The 21,773-nt window shown below is 42.3% G+C and overlaps 1 protein-coding gene across 1 annotated transcript; it reads left to right on the forward strand.

The window, feature by feature from the left end:
• Positions 1-1,512: 1,512 nt before the first annotated feature.
• On the forward strand, positions 1,513-19,780 carry LOC143160289 (scavenger receptor cysteine-rich domain-containing protein DMBT1-like; the record flags this gene model as incomplete). The annotated part of the gene is made up of 14 exons (XM_076338016.1): positions 1,513-1,640; positions 2,708-2,881; positions 4,860-4,964; positions 5,523-5,647; positions 6,123-6,152; positions 8,038-8,115; positions 8,624-8,713; positions 9,887-9,982; positions 10,983-11,093; positions 14,921-15,258; positions 16,800-17,109; positions 18,714-18,746; positions 19,236-19,268; positions 19,752-19,780. Coding segments are annotated over exons 1-14 (1,680 nt in total), but the record flags the coding sequence as incomplete, so codon positions are not given.
• Positions 19,781-21,773: the final 1,993 nt, after the last annotated feature.

Consider the following 21,773-nt stretch of genomic DNA (forward strand, 5'->3'; position numbering starts at 1 on the left):
TTTCATGACCTGAGAGAAATATTTCCCTTGTCTCCCCAGGTCAGCCCTGAAGGGGCAGATGAGTTCACTTGTGTGGGGATCCAGGTTTTGGCATGCTGGTCCCTCAGCCCCACTAGCTGAGAACTGCCAGGGCTGTTTCTGTATGGCACTGCAAACCCCTCCACTATGGCAGGGCACTAGACATGGCCATTACCAGACTGTTGGGAACGTGACGGGTTCAGCAAAAAAACGGATTTGTTGCATAAGAAGTCTTCTCAAAAGTGCAGCAAGTATATTTAAAGAAATAACAAATACATTACTATAGCACAGAAAAAAGTGCACCATTTTGTGAGTTCACACACATCAGTGATTTCTTTTTTTCAGGGAAGAAGAAATACAAACAAGTATTTGTACAAGAAATACACATATAGGAGAAAGGCAGTCAGCCCTAGTTTATTCCTTCAAAGATACTTCAGTGAAATTCTTTACAAATATTAGATATGAGAGCTACAAGATGTCATGGTTTATAACCTCTTTAAGTGATAACGAGAGAAGAGCTGCAAGGGAAGATGAAATAGATGGATGCCTGAGGTGGGCCAGAGTTTCTCCTGATCTCCATTTGGGCAGAGACACATCCTCCGACCTTGGCAGGAGACAGGTGAGGAATGGAAACAACTGTCCTGCTGTTTGTAGCTGTCTCTTTTGCATATGTTTATTTTCACCTCTGCTTACTTTTAAAGGTAAATACCTAAAGTGGAGGCCTCTTTATGGGCCCTACAAAAGCACTGTGTTGTTAGACCACCTTATCCAGAAACATGCTCACTCCCTAAGGACAGTGCCTCGCTGCCCTCCAGTGGCAGGAGCCTCCAGAACAGCTTTGCATTTTCCCATCGCTTTTAGTCCCTTAAACTATGTTAGACCCAGATCCTTATGGAAATTATAACACTAATTTTCCATGAAAATTAGGTGTTTAAATGCCTTTGGTGAGCTTACTTTTGTTTGGAAATGCTGGAGAACTTGCCTGGTCAGAGCTGCAGAGCAAGATGACTTCATGGAGAACTTGCCCCTTAGCAGAAGGTGTCCGGTGGAGAGTATGTCACATACACAAACACACGTATCTCTGTCTGTGTGTGCACACACGTATCCCATACTTTATGTATGCTATTTCCTCAATATTCAGATGCTAGATTTCACAATACAAAATACACACTGAAATTCATATGTAGTTAGAAAAAGGAGTTCCAGGGAGGGGTAGTTTTGCCAGTGCAACAAAACTTCACTCCATGAAGAAAGATTAACACCCAACCTCCAGCATAAAACTATTTCACTACAGACAAACGTTGTTTGTTTTCTATGAGGGAATTTTGGTAGATTTCTTTAAGAAGATGTTCTGGGAAACAGCTTTGCTATTCCAAGACCATAAAGGTCAGCCCTACTGTCATCACTGCTGGTTCCTGCCACACGGGATTAGTCTGCTTGCTTAGCTTGGACTGAAGTCTTACCACCTCCTTTCTAATGGCACCTTCAATGTCCATGACGGAAGCTGCAATGTTTAATGTGGAGGCCGGTCATTCTTTGTCGCCTATCACTAGAGATCAGCTGTACAAACGTTCTGCCCCTGCTAGCATTTGCACCTACCACCATTACTTCTTAGATATGGTGTAAAATAGCCTAAGGTGAGATCCAGCCTCACTAGGCAAGAGCTGGGTAGTGGAGTTCACAGCCCTCCTCATGTTCGCTCGGACTAATGTGTTCTTTGGGACCTGTTTTATAAAAGAGACTGAGGGATGCTCAAAAAGCAAATCTTGACGCTTCTTCATATTCAAGATATTTGCATTCAGCCATGTTCCCCATATTTTCCTATCCCTACATCGAGGCTCCAAATAGAGGTGCATTGAAATGCTACTGATTAAGAGCTTAGTTTATAAATAGATTAGATGCCTACAACTCAGTAATGTGAATTATGTCCCCACTTTCCATAACATCCATGCTTCTGCTGCATGGGATTTCTTGGACAAGTAGCTTTACTGCTGAGCACACTGTTTGGCTGAGTCACCAGACCAACACATTAGCTATTTCTACAGGACTCTACACTTCCTAGAGAGAACATTATTGAAAGTCCAGCAACAGCCAAAGAAATACTTCCATTATAAGATGGATATGAAGTGCACTGAAATGGCACGTGCATATCAGACTTCTGTGCCTTCTACATGACATTGTTCAGATCCAAATCTTTACATTTAGAGCACTTAGATCTGGTCATGCCCCTCTGTTTTTACACAGATTCCTTGACTTCCACAGTTTTAGCTTAATTTAGCACCCTCTGGCCCTATCTTGCTCCATTTTCTTGGTTGCTGTAGTTTAGCCCTACTTATTTACCCCCAAAAACAGTTCTTCTTACCCAACCATGCATTGTCCGTATCTCTTACAGCCATTTTATTGCTCTGTAGGCTGCAAATGAGAGAGAGAGAGAACTGCAGATCTGAAACATGCTGGAGGGATTTAGTCCCAGGTTAAAGAGGAGTCAGAGAAATATGAAAAAAGCATAGAAACTGCTTCTTACAGGAGTAATCTGTAGCAGACAGAGAGAATTTGTTTGAGACTTTTCTGACATTTTTATGATGCTAATCTTCTTCTGGCAAAATTCTCACACCAATTTAATCCAGTTTAGTATGGTTGTAAGTTGGAAACCGACTTAACTGGTAGTATAAAAATCCTTATCAAACAGCCTAATTTCCAAAAGTAAATCACTGCTTCCTGGAACAACCACATCATCAACACACGGCCAAAAAGATGCCTGGGGAGTGTTTGGGAAGATCTCAGTAGCCAGTCCGGAACAGCGCTGTGATCTGGATCTACTTATCCGGATATCTGGATGTACCCTGCGAAATGAAAATACTCAGTAAATCACTTCTTTGGCATTGATCTGGAAGTTCAGGAAGAAAGATCAAATTGCACAGCAAATACCTTTGGTGTAGACCAGAACTCATTTAGTATAAATTCTGAAATTGCATTGGCTTAGAACAGACAACCACAATGAAAATGGACCTTCAAGTGAGTCTCACTTGGTTGCTCCTGTTAAGTGCTACTCTTCTACCTGAACCAGGTACTGTGTCTAAAATTTTTTCACTCTTGCAGGGAAATGTTACAGACAGAATTAATTACTGATACAGACTGGCTTGCTGGGAAGTGGTGGCAAAGACTCTCCTAGAATATTGCTGACAAACTTTGTACCATAAAATTGATGGTTTAATTTGTCTTCTAATTCAAAGATTCAGATCAAATCCATAGGTTATATTTCAAAATATAACCTATGAAGGTTGTAGGCTGAAGAAGGCTGAAGAATATTTTCTTTGTTTCTCTTCTGTGAGGGGAATAGTTTGGGGAAGTTGTTCTCTCAATGTTCTTCTTCTCATATTCTAGTTTTGAATATAAATTCTTCTATACTGTACATTTAAAAACTTAGAGAAAGAGAGAAGAAATACAGGGCAGCCTGCAAGACCTAGGTGAAAATATACTTTACTGCGTGCCATGTTCCTTCAAACTTCAAATAACAATAACCTCAAACCTTCCTTATAATCCTGCTAGTTTGAATGAGAGACTTTGATCTTTAATTATCAGTGTGGGCACCATGAATAAAGTTTTGTCAATCCCTTACAAAAAGAGATAATTTCATGGAGTGTAGATTAAGAGGTTGGCTATTTTGTATTTTTTATAAGACAAGAGCAAAGGCAGCCCAGAGGAACATTCAGCATCAAAGAGGACTAAGCTGCATTTCAAGAAGGTGGTCAAATCCCAGCACTTCAGCAACTCTTATTGAATAGGTTCTTATTCAATAGGTTCACTTTTGTCTTTGATATGACTTGATGTAGATTGGATTAACTTTGACTGGAAAAATCACTTAGGATCCTGTCTTGCAAACCCAAGACTTTAGTATCACTAAAGTAAAAGTCTGTGAAAGTGAGTGTCTGAAGATCGAATGCCAATTTGAAAAAAAGGAAAAAAAATGCCCAAATGAAATTTCTCCTGATTTTAATGATTGAATCAGGCACAGCTCTTCAGCACATGCTAATTCTGAAAAAGCAAGGATATTATTTTAAAAAGCTGCCATTTGAAAACATTGCTTTCACCCCTGGCAGCCTAAATCCTTTTCCTTTCAGTGACTATAAGTAGATTTTCAAAAGTATTTGTGTGACTAAAACTACAGATTATCAAAACCACACGATCAGACCACAGGTTTGTATCCTGTTTTGGAAGACCATTTCATCCCCTGGTATCTGAACTATGATGCCATAGTCTGGTTTAATCAAACATACATTTTTAAATACCTTAAGCAGTATATAGTATATTCATCACTGCAGAGTTAGACAAAGTTGGGCTTCCCATGCAGACCTGAGCAGGCATTTGCAAAGATTTAAGCTAACATGCTGGGCTGTCAGCCGAAACAACTGTCACGGTCTGCACAGACAAATGGTCCACAGCCTCCCCTGCTATTGTGGTAATCACATATGGCAAAGGTAAGTAACACTTTCAACCACCCCAGTGAAATTTGGCAAAGCTCAGCTCCCAGAAGCCTATGTCTTCACTGGATGTGAAGGATGTACACGAGGATTTCTGGGGTCAGATCCATTTGCTCTTTGTGCTGCCATGAAATAAGGTCCTCTACGGTCATCTTCCACTGAACTATGAGGAAATGAGCGTGTCCATCCAGACACAGGGAGGAACCACAGGATTGCTTTGAAAACACATCACATACCAACACTTAGTGTATCTAGCTCTGTATCAACACATATTGGGTACCATCTCACAGCAAAACATAAAATATACCTAGAATTGTGATACGTTACATCAATGCTAATATGTTTTCTTATCTGCCACAGCAAGTGGTATATGGTGGAACTCATCAGGAGGCTCAGCAACTGGAGGTCAAAACTCACTATGGAAGAAATTTTCAAAATGGATAAAAGGCATATTTGTACCCAAAGGTAAGAGGGTGAGACATGTTCCTGAATGTGAACATACCGGGCACACCTGTAGAGTTACATGAGCCAGCTCTGGGTGAGCTGGTTATCTCACCAGCACAGCCAACGACAACCTACCGTGATAGATCAGGTCCTGTACACGGCACAGCCATATAAACAGGGCTGAATTAACCGCACTGATTTGGGCTCCGCTGTTCAGCTCCCTGCTCTGTACTGCTTTGCGCACTGCAAGCGTTCCCCCGTAAGGCCTGGGTACTGGGGACACAGAAACACTGGGCAGCCCATCCCTGCACAGATGGGGATGCAAGCTTAGATATCCTGGGAATAAACAAATTGAGATGTTTACCTGTCAACTTTTGCTTTAGTTCCAGAAGTTCCACAACTGCGACTGGTATCTGGAGGGGACCGATGCTCCGGGAGGGTTGAAGTTTACCATGAAGGCAAATGGGGGACAGTCTGTGATGATCACTTCAGTATGAACAGTGGCAGTGTTGTATGCAGACAGCTTGGTTGTGGTCAAGTTGTTTCTGTCTTGGGATGGTCTTACTTTGGCCCTGGCAGAGAAGACATCCACCTGGATGATGTGCAGTGTAGAGGAACTGAATCTTACCTTTGGGACTGTCAGCATGCTGGCTGGAGCACGCATAACTGTGGACACCATGAGGATGTCAGTGTCATCTGTTCAGGTAAAAAAAAAAATTATGCGCTCTTAAAAATCTCTTCGGATTTTCCTGTTGACCATAAATGCAAGAAACATCAGAGTAGAGCTTGGAAATCAGACTAGAGCTGAACTATGTGCATGTGGAGGCTTCTTGTATTTAGGCTGGTCTGCGTGATCAAGGAACAAAAGGATGTCCTAGACAAAACACCAAGATTGGTAGCAGCAAGCACTGAGTATGAAAATGGTGAAAAGAAGGTAGTTCAGGACTACTTTAGTCAACATCTGTTTACAGGCCATTCCCAAGAAAGGCAACCAGTTGAGAGGAGGCAGAAGCCCATCCAGATGTAAACCAGGCATGTCTGAATTGAAAATAGAAATTAATACTCTTGTCATAAACATAACTGAGATCAAAGATTGCATAGCTAGAAGCAGCCTATTGTGAAGCAATATAAATAACTGCACAATAAAAGTAAATTTTTGCTTTTTTTCCATGTTCACAGGTGTGGCACGCTCCACGGTTGCACCGACAGGTAAGGCAGGGCTTTTGAGACATAAGTCCATTAGCTCTTCACAGTCTCCCCAAATGGTCAGAGACTAATTTTTAACTCAAAAATCGTGTGATTACAGCTCCTTGGCAGACAGTATTCTAGAAAGGTACTTGCTCTGAATTACTAGTTATTGCTCCAAATTACTGTTTATTCATCCACTGTAACATTATTTCTGTTCTTTGGATTGCTCATAGGAACTGAATTTGCCGCTCATCTGCTATTAATTAGAAAAACAGCTCTAAGTTTCTGACTTCTGTTTTTTTTACTGTTCCTGAAATAATCGTAACACCCTGGAAACCTTAAAGTATGGACGTTACTCACATTTCCTGGGGTTTTTACGTGTTGAGTTAATTACTAATGCTCTTCATAATACACAGCCACAGAGGAGTGGGCGCTAAAATGCAGGTTTTGATCATATGTAGCCCAGAATTGAAAGGGTGGTTCCCAAAATCATTTCTTCTCAAGGCTTGAACCCGCAAAAACACATTGTAGTAGTCCTGAACTGTTGCTGCATACTCTGCGCATCTATTTCTGCACTGATGGCACCACTGGCAATTATCTCTGAAGTTCATTTAGAACTGCCATTAATTGACAGAAATGTCACTCACACTACCAGAAGTTAAGGTCTGGTGCATTAACCCAGTGCTGCACAAAACCTGATGTTTAAATTATTTCACCAGTTCTCATGACCATTCTTACAGTTCTTAACAATTTATTTCCTCTAACTTCCAGCATCCTCAAAGAAGCACCAAACTTCCATTTCTGCATCAACATTTTCCACAGACAGCACTGTTGTGACATCTACCACAGAACCCCTGACTTCTGCTGGCAAAGGCAAGGGAAAAAACAAACTGCAAATGTCATGTGCGGAAATTTTGGGTAACATATGCAATTTGTTTAGAACAGGCAGGAGGAACACTGGGAATTCAGTAAAAATATTTAATAACTCTGCATGTAATTAGCCTTGGAAGAGCCAATGGCCAACACCATCTTCATTTTCATAGGAAAATGTGGTTGGAGGGAAAATGGGCATGTGATAAAGTCTACCTGCATATACAGTCATCAAGACTGCATGTATGTATGGTGAGATCTTTACAACTGGTTCATCTGAGGCACTCTTACCTGGGTATTTTCTTCACTTTCTATTATTTTAATAATCTTGCTTAATTTTTCCTGGTTCTTAAGTTAATGCAAAGGTATAATGGAAATAAGGTGTGTTTATACCCTGCTGAGAGGTGCACCAGTTGCATCAGTCTCCCAAGTTCACTTATAATTACTAGCGGGAAGATGTTCTTCTAAGCCACATTACCAAAAGTTAAAGTCCAAGGAGCTGACTTTCTTTTCCATGAAGCCTGAAGTATTAATGATTTCACAGATACTTGAAATGTCTTTTCTTTTACATGGTGGTGTTCCTGTTTAATAACATATTTCTCCATCCCCTGGCCACCTCCACAGATTCCTCCTCTGCACCCAGCTCAAGCCCAGCAGGGACTGAGACACCGTCTGCTCCAGAGACCTTGACAACCCTCAGGGAAGGTGAGGCACACTTGTGTGCTGAAAGTCACTTCCAAAGCACAAGACAAATCTTATTCTTTGTTTCCCCTAGCAATGGCCACTTTGCATCTTTCCAAATGACTATTGCATCTCTAGTAGTAAAAGAATGCAGTCAGAAATATCTACTATCTTTATTATTACATATTAAATGAAGGTGAAAGTCTTTTTTTCAGCAAAAATAAAGGGCTATGCCTTGACTCACTGTCCTGCAAAGCCCAAATCTACTTACTTTCATCAAGATTTCAGTTCACATGTTCACTCCCAATTGCTGCCAATCTCTCTTCTTCTTTCCTCAACTTTCTCTTGGCCTCAGTTACATATTCTGTGTACACTATTGTCACAGAAGAAAATGCCACATCAGCTCCCGAAATCCCAACCACAGTTTATAAAGGTAAGAACAGCCATTTTGCAAGTGCTATTTAAAACAAATATTCTGTCAACTTGGGTTTTTAAGATGGATTAAGATGTGACCATGTAAATCTGTAAAATATTCAGAGCAGACAACTACAAATGAAACATCTCTGTGAAGGAACAACCCCCTTACAATATCTTCACTTCAAAAATATCGGGCTGTCAGGACATATCAGGAATATATGCATTTAATGATTAATACCTCTGAGCTTCTACCTATAAATACTACACTTACAATTTTGTAAAGCAAAAGTGTCCAGAGCGTTGTGATTCTGTGTGTCCAAGACTCATAAAAACTCCAGAAACATTAAGGAGCACAGCCAGGCATTTGTGCTCATCTCCCTCGGTTGGACCTCTGCCTCTCCAGTTATTTAGCAGACTGATAACATAGTTTTTTATTCAGAGACTGAAAGCAAGTCACAAGCTCCTCAAATCACACTTGTGCTTTTAATTGCTACTTGCAACCATTTAATTTCTTATCCTCATAGCCTCCTTTGGTAGCAGAGGTGCCTCCCTTGCTTCCACTGCCATCACAGAGGAAAGCAGGACATCAGAAATCCTGACTATGCTGCAGACAGGTAAAGGGCATTTGCACAACATGCAGCATGTTAGAAAAACGTGGTTATAAGTTTTGGTTAGGAGGGGACATCAGTGGAGATGCCAAGAAACATTGCAAAATCACCATCTCTCAGTGCAGCTAATGCTTGTCTATGAAATTCATCTGCTTGGTTACCAACCTGCTGGCCTTCTGGCAGCATGGGCAGGCTATCACTAACGCTACTACCACTACTCCAATCAGGAGCTGCAAATGCTATATGCAATGCCTGCTTCAAGGGAAGCTGAATGGTGCGGAATTTGAACCACAGAATCTGAAGGAAATCATTATTTTTTGTTTTATTTTTATTTCTTTAAGAAGCATGACTCAGGAAAAAGCCACCCAGTCTGTGTTTCTCACCATTTGTAAACATTACCTATCTGGATTCTAAACAATTTATAAGCCTCCAGGCTTAGGCTTTCTTATCAAGCCAGTCCAGGATGAACAGCAGGTCCTATACTCCCTCTCGAGGATTTCTCAGCTCAGATTCAGCCCCTCCCAACCTGTGGCCCAGGATGTTGTGGGCTCAGCCCAGAGAGCTGGGGATGAGAGCTGGCTCTCCCTCCAGCCTCCCTCCCCTCTTTGACGCAGCTCCCACCTGCTAATGGTGATGCTCCATAGGACGAGGAAATCCGGCAGAGAATTGCAGGAAAAACAGATGCTGTATTTCAGTATCAGTCCTGATGGCCTCTCCCTCCTTTCTCCAATGACTACTATACCTCTGGGAGAAAGACTTCCAGTCAGATAAGCCAGGAATAGCTGTAATAAACATTTCCCTCTATACAGCCAGAATAGCCTTTGTTATTTCACTTTTTGAACTTCTTAATAAAGCTGACAAAGCATGCCCTGTTGCAGTGTTGGGAAACTATATACCAATAAATGTTACTGCCAAATTACAACACTCATTTCTATTTTTGCTCCTCACACTCCTTTTGCTTTTCTCACTTTGGGTGAGAGAAGTCTGAAACTTTTTTGATGCTTGTAATGCAAAGCATTAAGATGAAGATGTATTTCTGAGCCATCAGTGGATGTGGACAGACTCCCTTTTCCACAAAGCCTGAAGGCAATTAAATTCATCAAGAGCTCATTTCAGTCATTCAGGCTTACCTGAATGCTCTCTCCCTCTCATTTCTGTGGTTCTTCCTTCTTCTCGCAGCCTCTGAAAATACTGCAGAATCATCCATTTCACCCACCCCACTTACAGGAGATGGTGGTACCTCAGCTCCAGAAATCCCTTCCACAGCTGTTGAAGGTAAGAACAGACACTATGCCATAAAATCTAATAACAATAGTGTTTAAGTTTGTTTAAAATAGATTACATTGGTAGGATTACAATAACTGTATAAAGTTTAAGATTGGTCAACTGCTAATTAATCATCTCAGTGAAGAAAGAATCCAGCTTCTAAAACCTTCATTTCTGAAATATTGGGCTGTCAAAGTTTGGGAGGTATGTAATTATGAACAATTTGGGGCTTTAAGCTGCTTGTACTTTTTGCATAATTTAGGCATCAACAAAAGTGCCCAAATATCAGCGCTTTTTTCTGGGCAAAAGTGGATACTTTACAGTGGAGACCATCAACGATTAAATCAGATTGTGACACTTCCACCTTAAAGATTCAATAATCTTTGACAGTTCTTTCCCAATCCTAAAGATGGAGATGCCACCACCTGACACAGTGCAGAAGCTGGTTCTCTATACTTTCCCACTCATCCCTGTTGGACTCTCTCACCAAGGAGATTGATGTTTCTCTCCAATAATGTATTTCCTCAACTCTTTCACAGTCCCTTCAACACTCCTGTGTTCCTCCTTTGCATCCACTTCAATAAATGAAGAGACTGAGGCAGTATCTACACCAGGAATCCTAAGCACAGCTTACAAAGTCAAAGTTATAGTTGCAAAATCAATTTTGAGTCTAAATGAGCTAAGGGAAAGCCATACTGTATGGAAAATGTGTGCAATGAAGTTTTAGTAAAGAAGGCTAAGAACACATTGCTTCATTCTCCAGTAGCTAAGAAGCTTAAAAATCCAAATTTTAAATATTTATTTTTCATGGTATTATGCGGTGATAGAGACTCAGGTAGAAGTACAAGGGATAAGTCCATGTTTGTTCTCTGAAACAAAGCTTCCTGTATTTTCACACTTTTCTAGCAAAATGACAATTCCAGATCATTTTAACCAAAAATTTAATTCTGGTTCATATTCATGTTTGGTCATTATTGTTCATTGTTCCTATTGGTTTTTTTCCTCAAAGCTTCAACAGATTATTATGCCACAGAAACAGATGATTTGATCACATCTGCCCCAGTCACAGACAGTACTGAGCCATTAACAACTCGAGCATCACTATCTTTGCTGAACGAAGGTAGGAAACAGTCAGATACAACCTGTGTGCCTTGCATTGTTTAGGAGCAAAAATGTCACCGTCCTGCATCATCACACAAGGCTCCATTTGGGGCTCAGAAAGTCCCTGAGCTGCAGGTGGTGGCTAGGAGACGAACCTGAGCATACCTTCTATGCTTGTTCTGTTCATATACTCCTCCTCAGCACCTCTTAGTGGTCCCCACTGGGGAGGAGAAATTAACTTATACAGAGCTTTGGTCCAGCCCTTCTTCAGTGCTGATCGTGTTGCAGTGTGTGTGCATATGTCCCACCTTTTCTCCATTCTCTTTGCTGGGGCAACTCTTATTCTGGCATCTATTTTGCAGGACACTTTGCAAGTTTTTAATGAATGAGCTGTTTTAATGAATCTATGAAATAATTTCTTAGGTATTAAAAAATCTTAAAACCAGAATTTCACCAGACAGGGCCATTTTGCATCAGCCATCAGCTGATCTGGGACCTTCCTATCCACTACATGCTGTCCTACGTCCTCTTCTAATGAAGCAGAAATTGATAGCACCAGTAGGCTTTAAATTCCTATGCAAATCTCCACCAGGGGTGATGACTATGTGTACTTTGCCTCTGAACTTGACAGATATTTTCAAGACACACAAACAAATGCGTTGGACACTATCTTCAAAGTTCTTTTATTGATGAACATTTTCTGTAGTGCCTACAGGTGCTTTTTTAGCTCTCTGTAGACTCCAGGGAGCAGAGGAATTGGTGGCCATCCTCTTTAGAGCCCTCTTCAGAATAGTGAAAGATACTTCCCACATAAACTAAATTCAGCTTTTTAAACCTTTCCTCTGAGCTCATGATTTTCAAGCCTATTATATTCTTGTTTCATTCATCCGAACTCTCCCCATTATCTCTCTCTCTCTTAAACGTGCAATCACTGACTGAGCAGTTGAGGACTCTAGTGCCAAGGAGAATAAGTAGCTTCCGTGTATCACTCTGTGAGGAAGACTGAGACTGGACTGGCTCACTGTAGCATTAACATTACCACCTCCCAGTTTTTCCATGGTCCTTCTGTGCCAGCTGAAAGGATGATTTTGCCTTTGTGCATTGGTTTTCTCTTTCCAATGAGCAGCCCAGCCCACTTGTCTTTACTGAATTTCAGCTTGCTGATTTTTGACATTTATTCAGTTTATGAAGGTCATTTTGAATTCTCATCGTGTCCTCCAGAGAGCGCACAGAACTTGCCTTTCCTTCTGCCACTCTATCTGTACTGTTCCTGTTTCAGTGGCAAGGGCTGAGGATCTCATTACAGTAGGGTGGCCGTGGCTGGCTGTTTAACACCCATACCATCTGTTAGTCCAAGATGCTGCATAACATGATAAACAATTACCAAGGCAACTGATAACTCCTTTCTTTACAACCTAACACTGCTTGCCTTCTACAGCCTTATCTATGCTGTCAGAAGTTCAGAGCTGTGACTCAACGCCAGTGGTAGCAGCACTAGAAAGTGTAATACAGACTTGCTTACTGCTCCACCCATTAACCTAATTTCGAACAATATTTTCATGTTCAAGATCTAGGATCTATCCACCCTAATTTCTACAAATGTTGTCTTAGAAATGAACAGACAAATCTTCAGTACAATGAAGAAGAAATTTCAGTCAGTGTTTTTCTACCTTTTTCCTGCCAGTCATTTCACTTTCAAAAGGATAGAAATGAAAACATTCCTACTTTGAAGAATATTTTACAGAGCTTTGATCAGATTTTGTTTCTTGCCTTATTTATTCAGACTGCCCTCTATTCCAGCGGAATGAAAGAAGTTTGCACACACCAGTGAAACTGAGAAATGAATGTGGTCACTCAAGACTTACTTTTATTTGCTTGGCTTTCAGAAGTTGAACATGAATTTCTTAAATGAGTGATCTGTTGACTATTATGCAGGCTTAAGGAACCTGATACATGGTGTATATATGGTTTCCTAAGAATTACTATGGAACTATGTGCTTGCAATTATTAAGTGCTTTGCCTATGTCTACTCAACCAAGTATTTGAGCAAACAATTTCATCTTATTTATGCATACTGTGTGTAACAGGGATGCTGTTCAGTGGTTAAAGGGAAAAAAAGGCTCCTCTATAGCTCTAACTAATAATCTCATTACTTTCATTTGTATATACTGCAGGTAAACTGTTGTTTGTGTTAAAGTCTCAGGAAAACCAAGTGCTCACTGATTCCTTTGATGATATTCTACACTTAACTAAGCACAAAGCATTGACTTTGAAGAGATACAGATATCGATTGCTTTCTTTTATTGATTTGCTGAAAGTAAAAAGTTGCCTTTCAGCTGTCTGTAGACACCCCCACAAGAATACATTAAAGATTCTTGGGACTGTTACTTAGTTCTTTATTTTCTGAAAACGTGCCCCCAAAAATTTTAGATTGATGTTCATATTTCAGATTAATGAAATACTTCATTTACTTAGAAACTTTAATAGGAAAGATGTCTCCTTCCCAATAAAGCCATTTTTAATATCAGCTGAATCACAACAAATTTATTTCTGCCTGTGATATAAGTCAAGATCTGGATCTGGTTATAGAATTTTTAATCTGCCTCTTTCTCACTATTCCCACCTGGATTTAGATAGCTAATGTAGTCCGGTTCTTAAACTTTTTATTTAACACCTTTCACCACCGCTGGTGAATACTCAATGCCTGGATCAACGGGTTAATTATCTTTTGTCTCGATTATCTTTTTTTCTCCTTGAAATCATATTTGGTAGTCTTGCAGAAGTTTAGACCTAGATCTTGGGAAGTGAGCCAAGCACATTGCTGCTGGCATTTCTTTACAGCCAACTTACTTTTGCAGAAGTAAATGATAAGCATGGTACTCAGATGGAAGGAGCTTTGATCATGGTCAGCGAAAAGGAATTAAGGAGAAAGAGAGTCCTAGGAAACATGGCCCTCATTCTGAATGGATGTGCATTAGTTGGTTACAAATGGCTGCCAGGTGACAGCAAAATGTCCCAAAATGAAAACCTCGTAATTACTGACCCACCAAGGAGTAAGACAGGTGTGTATACTTGGTACAGTTTATGATAGCTACAAACTAGGAGGAACTCAATTACGTTGTCGGCGGTGTCTCTGATTTCTTTCTCTGAAAGAAAAATACACTCCAGGCCCATAAAACTAATTTAGAACTTCAGATCTCTAAAATACTTTCCCTTTGAAAGTGAGATAAATGTGTGGAGTATTCCGTAAGTACCCAGCTCTCAGAAATGAGCCTGGTCTGTAGAAATAGCTCTGCTACTATTCTGGGGAAATGATGCTGTGCCAACCATCTGTTATGCCAGAGGGTTAGCAAGGATGGGAAAAGAAGCTGAACCAGGCATTATTTAAAGGAAGAAAAAAAAACCCAAAACCATATCCCTTAGATTGCAAGGTATCCCAGGAAAAGATTGTCTCTGAGTATTTGTGTTTGTCCTTTAGACAGCACTACAGTATGGATGAGAATGATGGTAAAGAAAAGGTAGACAACCTTCCCTTTGTAGCACAAAGTGGGGAGAGGTGGCAGCTAGCTGCGTGGGTGAGGAACATTTTCCCCAGAGATCAGCACATTGTAGAAGAGGATTATGTCCATGCCCATTGGGTATTGCATGTAGAAAGACGGGTTCAAGCATTTACAATATCTATCCTACAACAGCACTGAAATTCAGGGGAGGATCCTTTGTCAGAGCAGACTACGGTGCAGGCTACCTGCTCCTGTCTTCACTGGGGTGGTACTTGGCCTGAAGACAGGCTGTGCCACTGCCTCAGATAAACACCACTGATGCACGACGCAGGCTCTTTCTCCACAGCAGATACCTCCGCTCTGTCCCTGCGACTGGCAGACGGTGACGGCAGGTGCTCGGGCCGTGTTGAACTCTATCACAACGGCAGCTGGGGAACGGTCTGCGACGACGCCTGGGAGCTGGCGGACGCCACGGTGGTGTGCAGGAGGCTGGGGTGTGGAGAAGCCCTGCTAGCTGTGTCTGAAGCCCAGTTCGGTCCAGGCTCTGGGAACATCCTCCTCGACGACGTGCAGTGCAGAGGGGATGAAGACAACCTGTGGCAGTGCTCCCACAGAGGGATCGCTGTCCATAACTGCCGACATAAAGAGGATGCCAGCGTCATTTGTGCAGGTACGCTAGCACATATCTCATAAACTATCGCTTCGTGAGCAATGCAAGCTTGCCTGCAGCTAAGATTTTGATGCACAACTTGTTTCCATTAGTGGAATTATTTCAGGCATGAAACCAAGACCTCTGAGAATTGCTGTGCTTTACCACATTTTTTCTTTTTGTTAACTCAGGCAGTTTATTCACACAGGTTTCTATTTTCATTTTTTATTTTAATTCTCAAATCCTTTGGCTACCTGGAATATCATTGTCAATCTTATCTGGTGCCATTTCCTACTCTATTACCTGACTGCTTTATGCATTACTATTTGAATCATAATTTTACATCATCACTGTTATATTTCAGTCCTCCTAGTCCTGATTTCCCATAAATTATGAACTATGACTAGGAAATCAAATTTCCTTTTCTTGTATTTAGTAGGAAAATATTTTTAGTAACTTCCTTTAGGATTTTTCCAAATCAATTGCCAGTTTTCCAGCAATTCTGTATTCTGACTGGAAACGTGTGTGCAGTTGGAGAGCCCGTGTCACTGCAGCTCCTGTGCAGCCGGTGCCATGGCAAGTGGTGGTCCATGGACAAAGCTCATCCACGTGGTGGGCACTCTACGAGCCTGAAATGACTGAGGTGAAATGTAACTGGCTGAAAGGGGTTGTGGATGAGATCTGGCACAAAGAATGCTGGTTTACAGCTTATCCTGGGGATACCTTTCCCTGGGGAAAAATCAAAGCAAATTTTTAACAGAGTTAGGTTTTTTAGCAAAGACCTCAAGTGGAGTTAAACACGTGACCCCAGCAGACATGTGTCTCTTTGGTGAGTATGTCCCACACCTAAAACTATTAAAGGTTACACCTGCAAGGTAACTGCAACCGTTAACACCTGACATTTTAAAAAAGGGTTTGCAGCCTTCTCCCTTTTGGTGATGAAGCTTCCAGAGATGAATGGGTTGCTCTATATCACTATTGCTTTCTTTTTTTTCCACATAGTAACTGAAGAATGTTATTAAGCATCCTCTGTAGTAAAACTAGAAATTCAGTTTTCTGTTTCCTTTCCTAGAGCCAGTTACTCCCCTGGTCACAACGGAGCCCATTCCAGCTGGTGAGTTCTCCCTAGATGGGTCTTGCAAAGTTTCACAGCTGATCTATTTTATATAGTAACTTAAGGACTGGTAGGAAGGCAAAAAAATTATATGTAAAAATTTCAAAGCAAGTAAATGTGAGTTTCTGAGATACTTGAGGCTTACCTAAGAGTTTTGCTGCTAAAGAATACTGGTATCAATTGGAATGGTTATGTTAGCTACGGACATATACATAGGAGCCTGAAAGAGAAAAAAAATCTTTATATTTACTCCCACATGTATATAGCACACTATGAGAGTAAGGATTTATGATAGCTGATGAACTGACACAATGTGGCTTGTAAAAGTAAGATTAATTTCCTGTTTTTGCCACTTTCTGTGCAACGCAACAAAGTTGGCTTTTGCTATTTGATAAATGCACCTGGAAAGCCCATTTCTGAGGCTGCTGAGTGCCCATGCATTTCCCCCTGCTTTTCCAAGACATGTCCCTGAGACTGGTGAACGGAGGGGATGCGTGCTCAGGACGCCTCGAAGTCTTTCACAACGGAAGCTGGGCAACTGTCTGCGATGATGGCTGGGACATGAAGGACGCCACGGTTGTGTGCAGGCAGCTGGGCTGTGGAGATGCTGTCTCAGCCAAAATTGATGCCTTTTTTGGGGAAGGCACAGGAGATATTCTCCTGGACAACGTGGCATGCAGAGGGGACGAGTCCTCCCTGGAGCAGTGTTCTCACAGGGGGCTGGGCACGCACGACTGCTACCACAAGGAAGACGCTGGTGTTATCTGTGAAGGTACTCACCTTTTCCATTTTATTTAATGTGAATTAAGTTTCCTAAGCCGTGTGTTCAAGCCGGTATGTGTGAAAGGAGCCTGGCGCAAGGCTGGAGCCACTATGGGAACAGGGACGCTTGGCAGTGGCTATGCAGGGAGACGGGAGGCCGATGAGAGCCAAGAAGGATGGCCAGGGGCACCCAGCCCCTGTGGGCTACATTCATCCTGGGGCTATCTTATCCTTCCAACAAGGGATTCCTCTACCTGGGTCTGGGGAAAGCAGAGAGGGAATAGCGGGGCTATAGGCATTTACTTCCACAGAGGACCACCAGTAGGTTTTGGCAGACCAACCTGGAATCTGCTTTTGGGACTGTCCTGGTTTCGGCTGGGATAGAGTTCATTTTCTTCCCAGTAGCTGGTAGACTATTTGCCTAAGAGCCTCAAAGTACTTGTGTCAGACTTGCAGTCTTATAAACCTATTTTTTTCTCTTTATGAACTTGTACTCATTTTCAAAGATCTGCATCATATTTACGTGAAGTTTATTGAGGAAAATGAAGAAAATTCCTGCCAGCTGAGGATGCAGAAGGAAATTGTTTTGATGGTAGTTCTGGCACTAGATGAATGTGATGTGTCTGATCCTAGACATCAGTGTAGGCTGGCAGGCCACTGCATCTTTGTGGACTCAGCTGTTTCTGTCCAAGAGAAAGTGAAAACCTATAGGGAAGTGATACTGATGCTGTGCTGTCATATTGTATTATAATGATATAATGAATAACAATAGCTGTGAGACTTACTTAGTCCTGAAAAAGTGAATAAGGCTTCTACTACCCCTCTGAAGAGGCCCATATTTTCACTTTGATTTTATTTTTGTTATTTCTTCTCCTCTCCCCTTTTTCTGGTACCATGCACTGATGGTTAGTTGATGGTTACTGACAAATTATAACAATGAATATTTGAGAAACAATTGCAATGAATCTTTGATGTGGTGTACATAAGCTGCAAGCCCCAGAAGAAGCATTTAAGGAGAAATCGTGTTCAGACTATCAGCCTGCATTCCTAATTCACTCAGTCCTGCTCAATCCACCATAGTCCGCACACTGCAAACCATTTCTCCTCCGATGTATCAAGAGGCTGTATTGCAGCACGAGCCATACTTGCTTAAACATTTTAGTAATTTACAGAACAAAATGTTTGTTTCCTAACTAACCTTCCCAAGCTGCACGTAATTTATTTAATTTAAAAAGGAGTTCTGGACAGCTCGTCTTCCAGGCTCTGGCAGATCTTACAGTGGTGGAGCTACTTCACTGCAAACAGCAATTCATACTGGATTCAGCCTGGGTGAGAAGGCAGGACAGAAATTATACCTGTCCCCAGCAGGTTTGCTTCTCTGCCCCACTGTCGACAGGTGTACTCATTGCATGGGGTGGCAGTGAAAATGGCATGGCAGAAACACCAATGGCTAGGCAGAAACACCTGCAGCCTTCTCCAAGGCTTCAGAAAGCATCACCTCAAGTCACGGTTTTGGGGAGAGCCCTGACACTGCTGCTGCTTGTCTCGCCTTATAACTGAAAGCATTGATCTGGCTTTCCTTCTTTTGACGGTTTTTATTTTCTCTCCTGACAGTCCCTCTGGAGCTTACCACACTGGAAGCAACAGGTATGGAGTACTTCAGCGTTCGTTTATTTATCTCAGGTTTAGTCAAATACAACTTATCCCGCAGCAGAGTGCTGATTCCCCTGGACTTCAGCAGCACTGAGCTGAAATTCATGCTCTCTCGGAGGTGAGAGCGCCCTTACCTCATCATTAGCCCCAAAGAATTCAAGGCACTCAGGTGAACACGAACTCCCAGTGGGATCTGTGGACAGAGGTGTCCTGCCACACTGAACTCTTCTGCCTCTGTGGAGATACACACAACCATACACATGGTTTCCATCCACCATCAAGGGCAGTGGAATTACCACAAGCTGGTTTACACAAATGCCAAATTACGGGGTAAACTGCTGTAATGTAGCTGGATTGGGGATCTTGTTATACCAGGCCTAATTACACCTAAATGATAACATTGCTTCGCTTTGTCAATCTATGCTTTGCTTGCTCAGTATTGGAAAAATTACTGAAGCCTGGTTTTTATTTTCTCTTTGACAGTCCCAACTGAGTCCACGACAGCTGAAACACCAGGTATTTATTTCTGGTCACTTACTGAACCGTGCTGAGCAGAGGTACTGTCAGACCATGAAGGACAGCAGGATCCCTGGCTCACACAGCACTCCCAGACTGAGTCGAGGAATTAACTGTCAGGCACTCACATTTTCAGTCTCAGTTCAGGATATAGTGGACTACCTGCCTTCCTGGCAAGGCAAAGCTGGCTGCCAGAGCCATGCCCTGTCCAGATGCATTATTTGTTTCCCTACCCAAGCTCAGGGTCTCGCTGTAGGGTTTTCCGGAGGTGACACACACCATCGTGCTGGCTGTGTCACCGCAGGGTGGTGCACGCTACGTTCAGCCACACAGCCTAGCGCTTCCCGGTTACTCACGTGGCTTCATGTGATATTACAAGCGGCCAAGGCTGCTGCTATGGGTCTTGGGGCAAAAATATAAATATAAAATTTAAATATATTTAAAATGCAGGCAATATTTAATTTCATCTTTTCTTTCTCACAGTAACAGTCTCTCCTACTCCTGAACCAGCAGACGTTACCACGTGTAAGTAATACAGTGTTACTCTGGTTTACATGCTTAGTTGCCTGCCCAAGTTGCTATCATGTATTGACTGGCTCCCTGTCTCCACTGTGTGTATAATCTCATGGATCTAACCATTAGCTTCAGGGATAATCCCAGTCACCTCTCCCTTGGCTTCCATACACAACAAAGGAGGGAACCGGGCTTGGTATCAGTACAGGAGAAATACCTGCACTGGTGAAAGCACTAGGGAAGGGGCAGCCCCTGGGGCAGACACACTACACCAATATAAATTCAGATTTGCACTCGATCATCCCACTCCAAGAAAGCCAGCCTTCCTGCACTTCCCAAAGCTACATCCCCATTGCTGCACAAACTGGGCTGTGCTTCCCACGGGAACGGGCAGGTTCAACGCCCGCTGAGGCAGCAGCATGGACCTCGCCACCATCGGTGCAGCGCATGGCGCTGCTATCGGCACCGCTCATTATAAACCATGGCTTTATCTCATTATCCCCCGGCATCCAAACTGTTGTTTAGCAAATGTCCCCCAGGTTTCCAGGGCCCTTCACACGGCAGGTCAGAAGCCTGTTGGAGGCCATGGCAGAGGCAGCCTGCATGGGGATGTGTTTTCCCATGTGAGGCTGCTCACACTCCGGGCAGACTTGGGGGCAGACTGGGCAGCGGCAGCACGTTCCAGGTGCTGTGGCTGCTCGCCACTCGAATGAGACCTGCAGGTCTCCTGTGGTTCGGGTACCTCACGCCTATCCAGTGCTGGGACAGCGGCTAACCTGCAGGTTTTTTTTTCTCTCCTGTCTCGGATCAGCCCCTGCAGAAAACACGACACCTGAAGCAGCAGGTATGTACGACTTTAGCTTTAGTAGAATTGGTCTAATGCTTGATCCTGGGAATAAACTACTGATTCCCTCCCCATTAACAGTCCTTACTTTGCTCACACAGTAATGGAACAGTTGCTGAAGTGTGGCTTTTACTTTCTCTTTGACAGTTCCGACTGAGCCCACAACGGCTGAAAAAACAGGTATTTATTTTTGGTCATTTATTGAACTGTGGTGAGCAGTTTGCTATATTTCATGTGAGTCATCAATGTATTTAAAGCATGGACAATGTTTAATTTAATATTTTCCCTTCTCACAGTAACAAACTCATCCGCTCTATCAGTCTCTCCAACTCCTGAAGCAGCAGCCATTACCACTGGTAAATAATGCAGCATTACTCTGGTTTAACTCCTTAGTTACCTATCAAAGTTGAGATCTGATTTTGTGTTGGCATGGCTCCCTGCCTCCACTGTGTGCATAATCTCATGGATCTAGCAATTAACTTCAGGGATAATTCCTTTGGCTTCCATGCAAATCAAGGGATGGAAAATGCTCTTGGTATCAATATGGAAGAAATACCTGCACTGACGAAAGCACTAGGAAAAGGGCAGCTGCTGGGGCAGACACACTACATCAATACAAATTCAGATTTGCTCTAGATCATCTCACTCCTAGAACATCAGCCTCCCTGAACTTCCCAAAGTTGCATCCCCGCTGGAATTTGAGTCTGTGGAAATCTTTCTGACATATTCAGTGGTATCTGGTTTGAACCTTGGATAAAGTTTTCTACAATGGGATTTCTCTTTTGAAAAATTTGAATTGCAAGTTCTGCTCATTAACTGAAAATATTCTGCCTCAGATGCTTAGATAGCAGATGAAGGTTTTCTTTTAAAGTCTGGCCCTATCAGCTACACGTTGGTAAAGGGCACTCAGCTGCATCAATAAAGCATACATACTTGTGTTGACAACATACAGGAAGCTGAACTTCAGATTGAAAGCATGCATTTGAGCATGGGACTACCTGCCTACACAAAGGAATAAACAGAATTAAATCTTGTTCCCGTTAATGCTAGTAATATGTCATCTTTAGTATTCAAGCCCGTACATTTTTCTTGATACGAGCCCTTTGCCCATGACAACTCTTTTCCTCAGAACTGTTGCTAACACTTCC

Source organism: Aptenodytes patagonicus, chromosome 5 (assembly GCF_965638725.1).
Source record: "Aptenodytes patagonicus chromosome 5, bAptPat1.pri.cur, whole genome shotgun sequence".
In the NCBI taxonomy this organism is placed as follows: domain Eukaryota; kingdom Metazoa; phylum Chordata; class Aves; order Sphenisciformes; family Spheniscidae; genus Aptenodytes; species Aptenodytes patagonicus.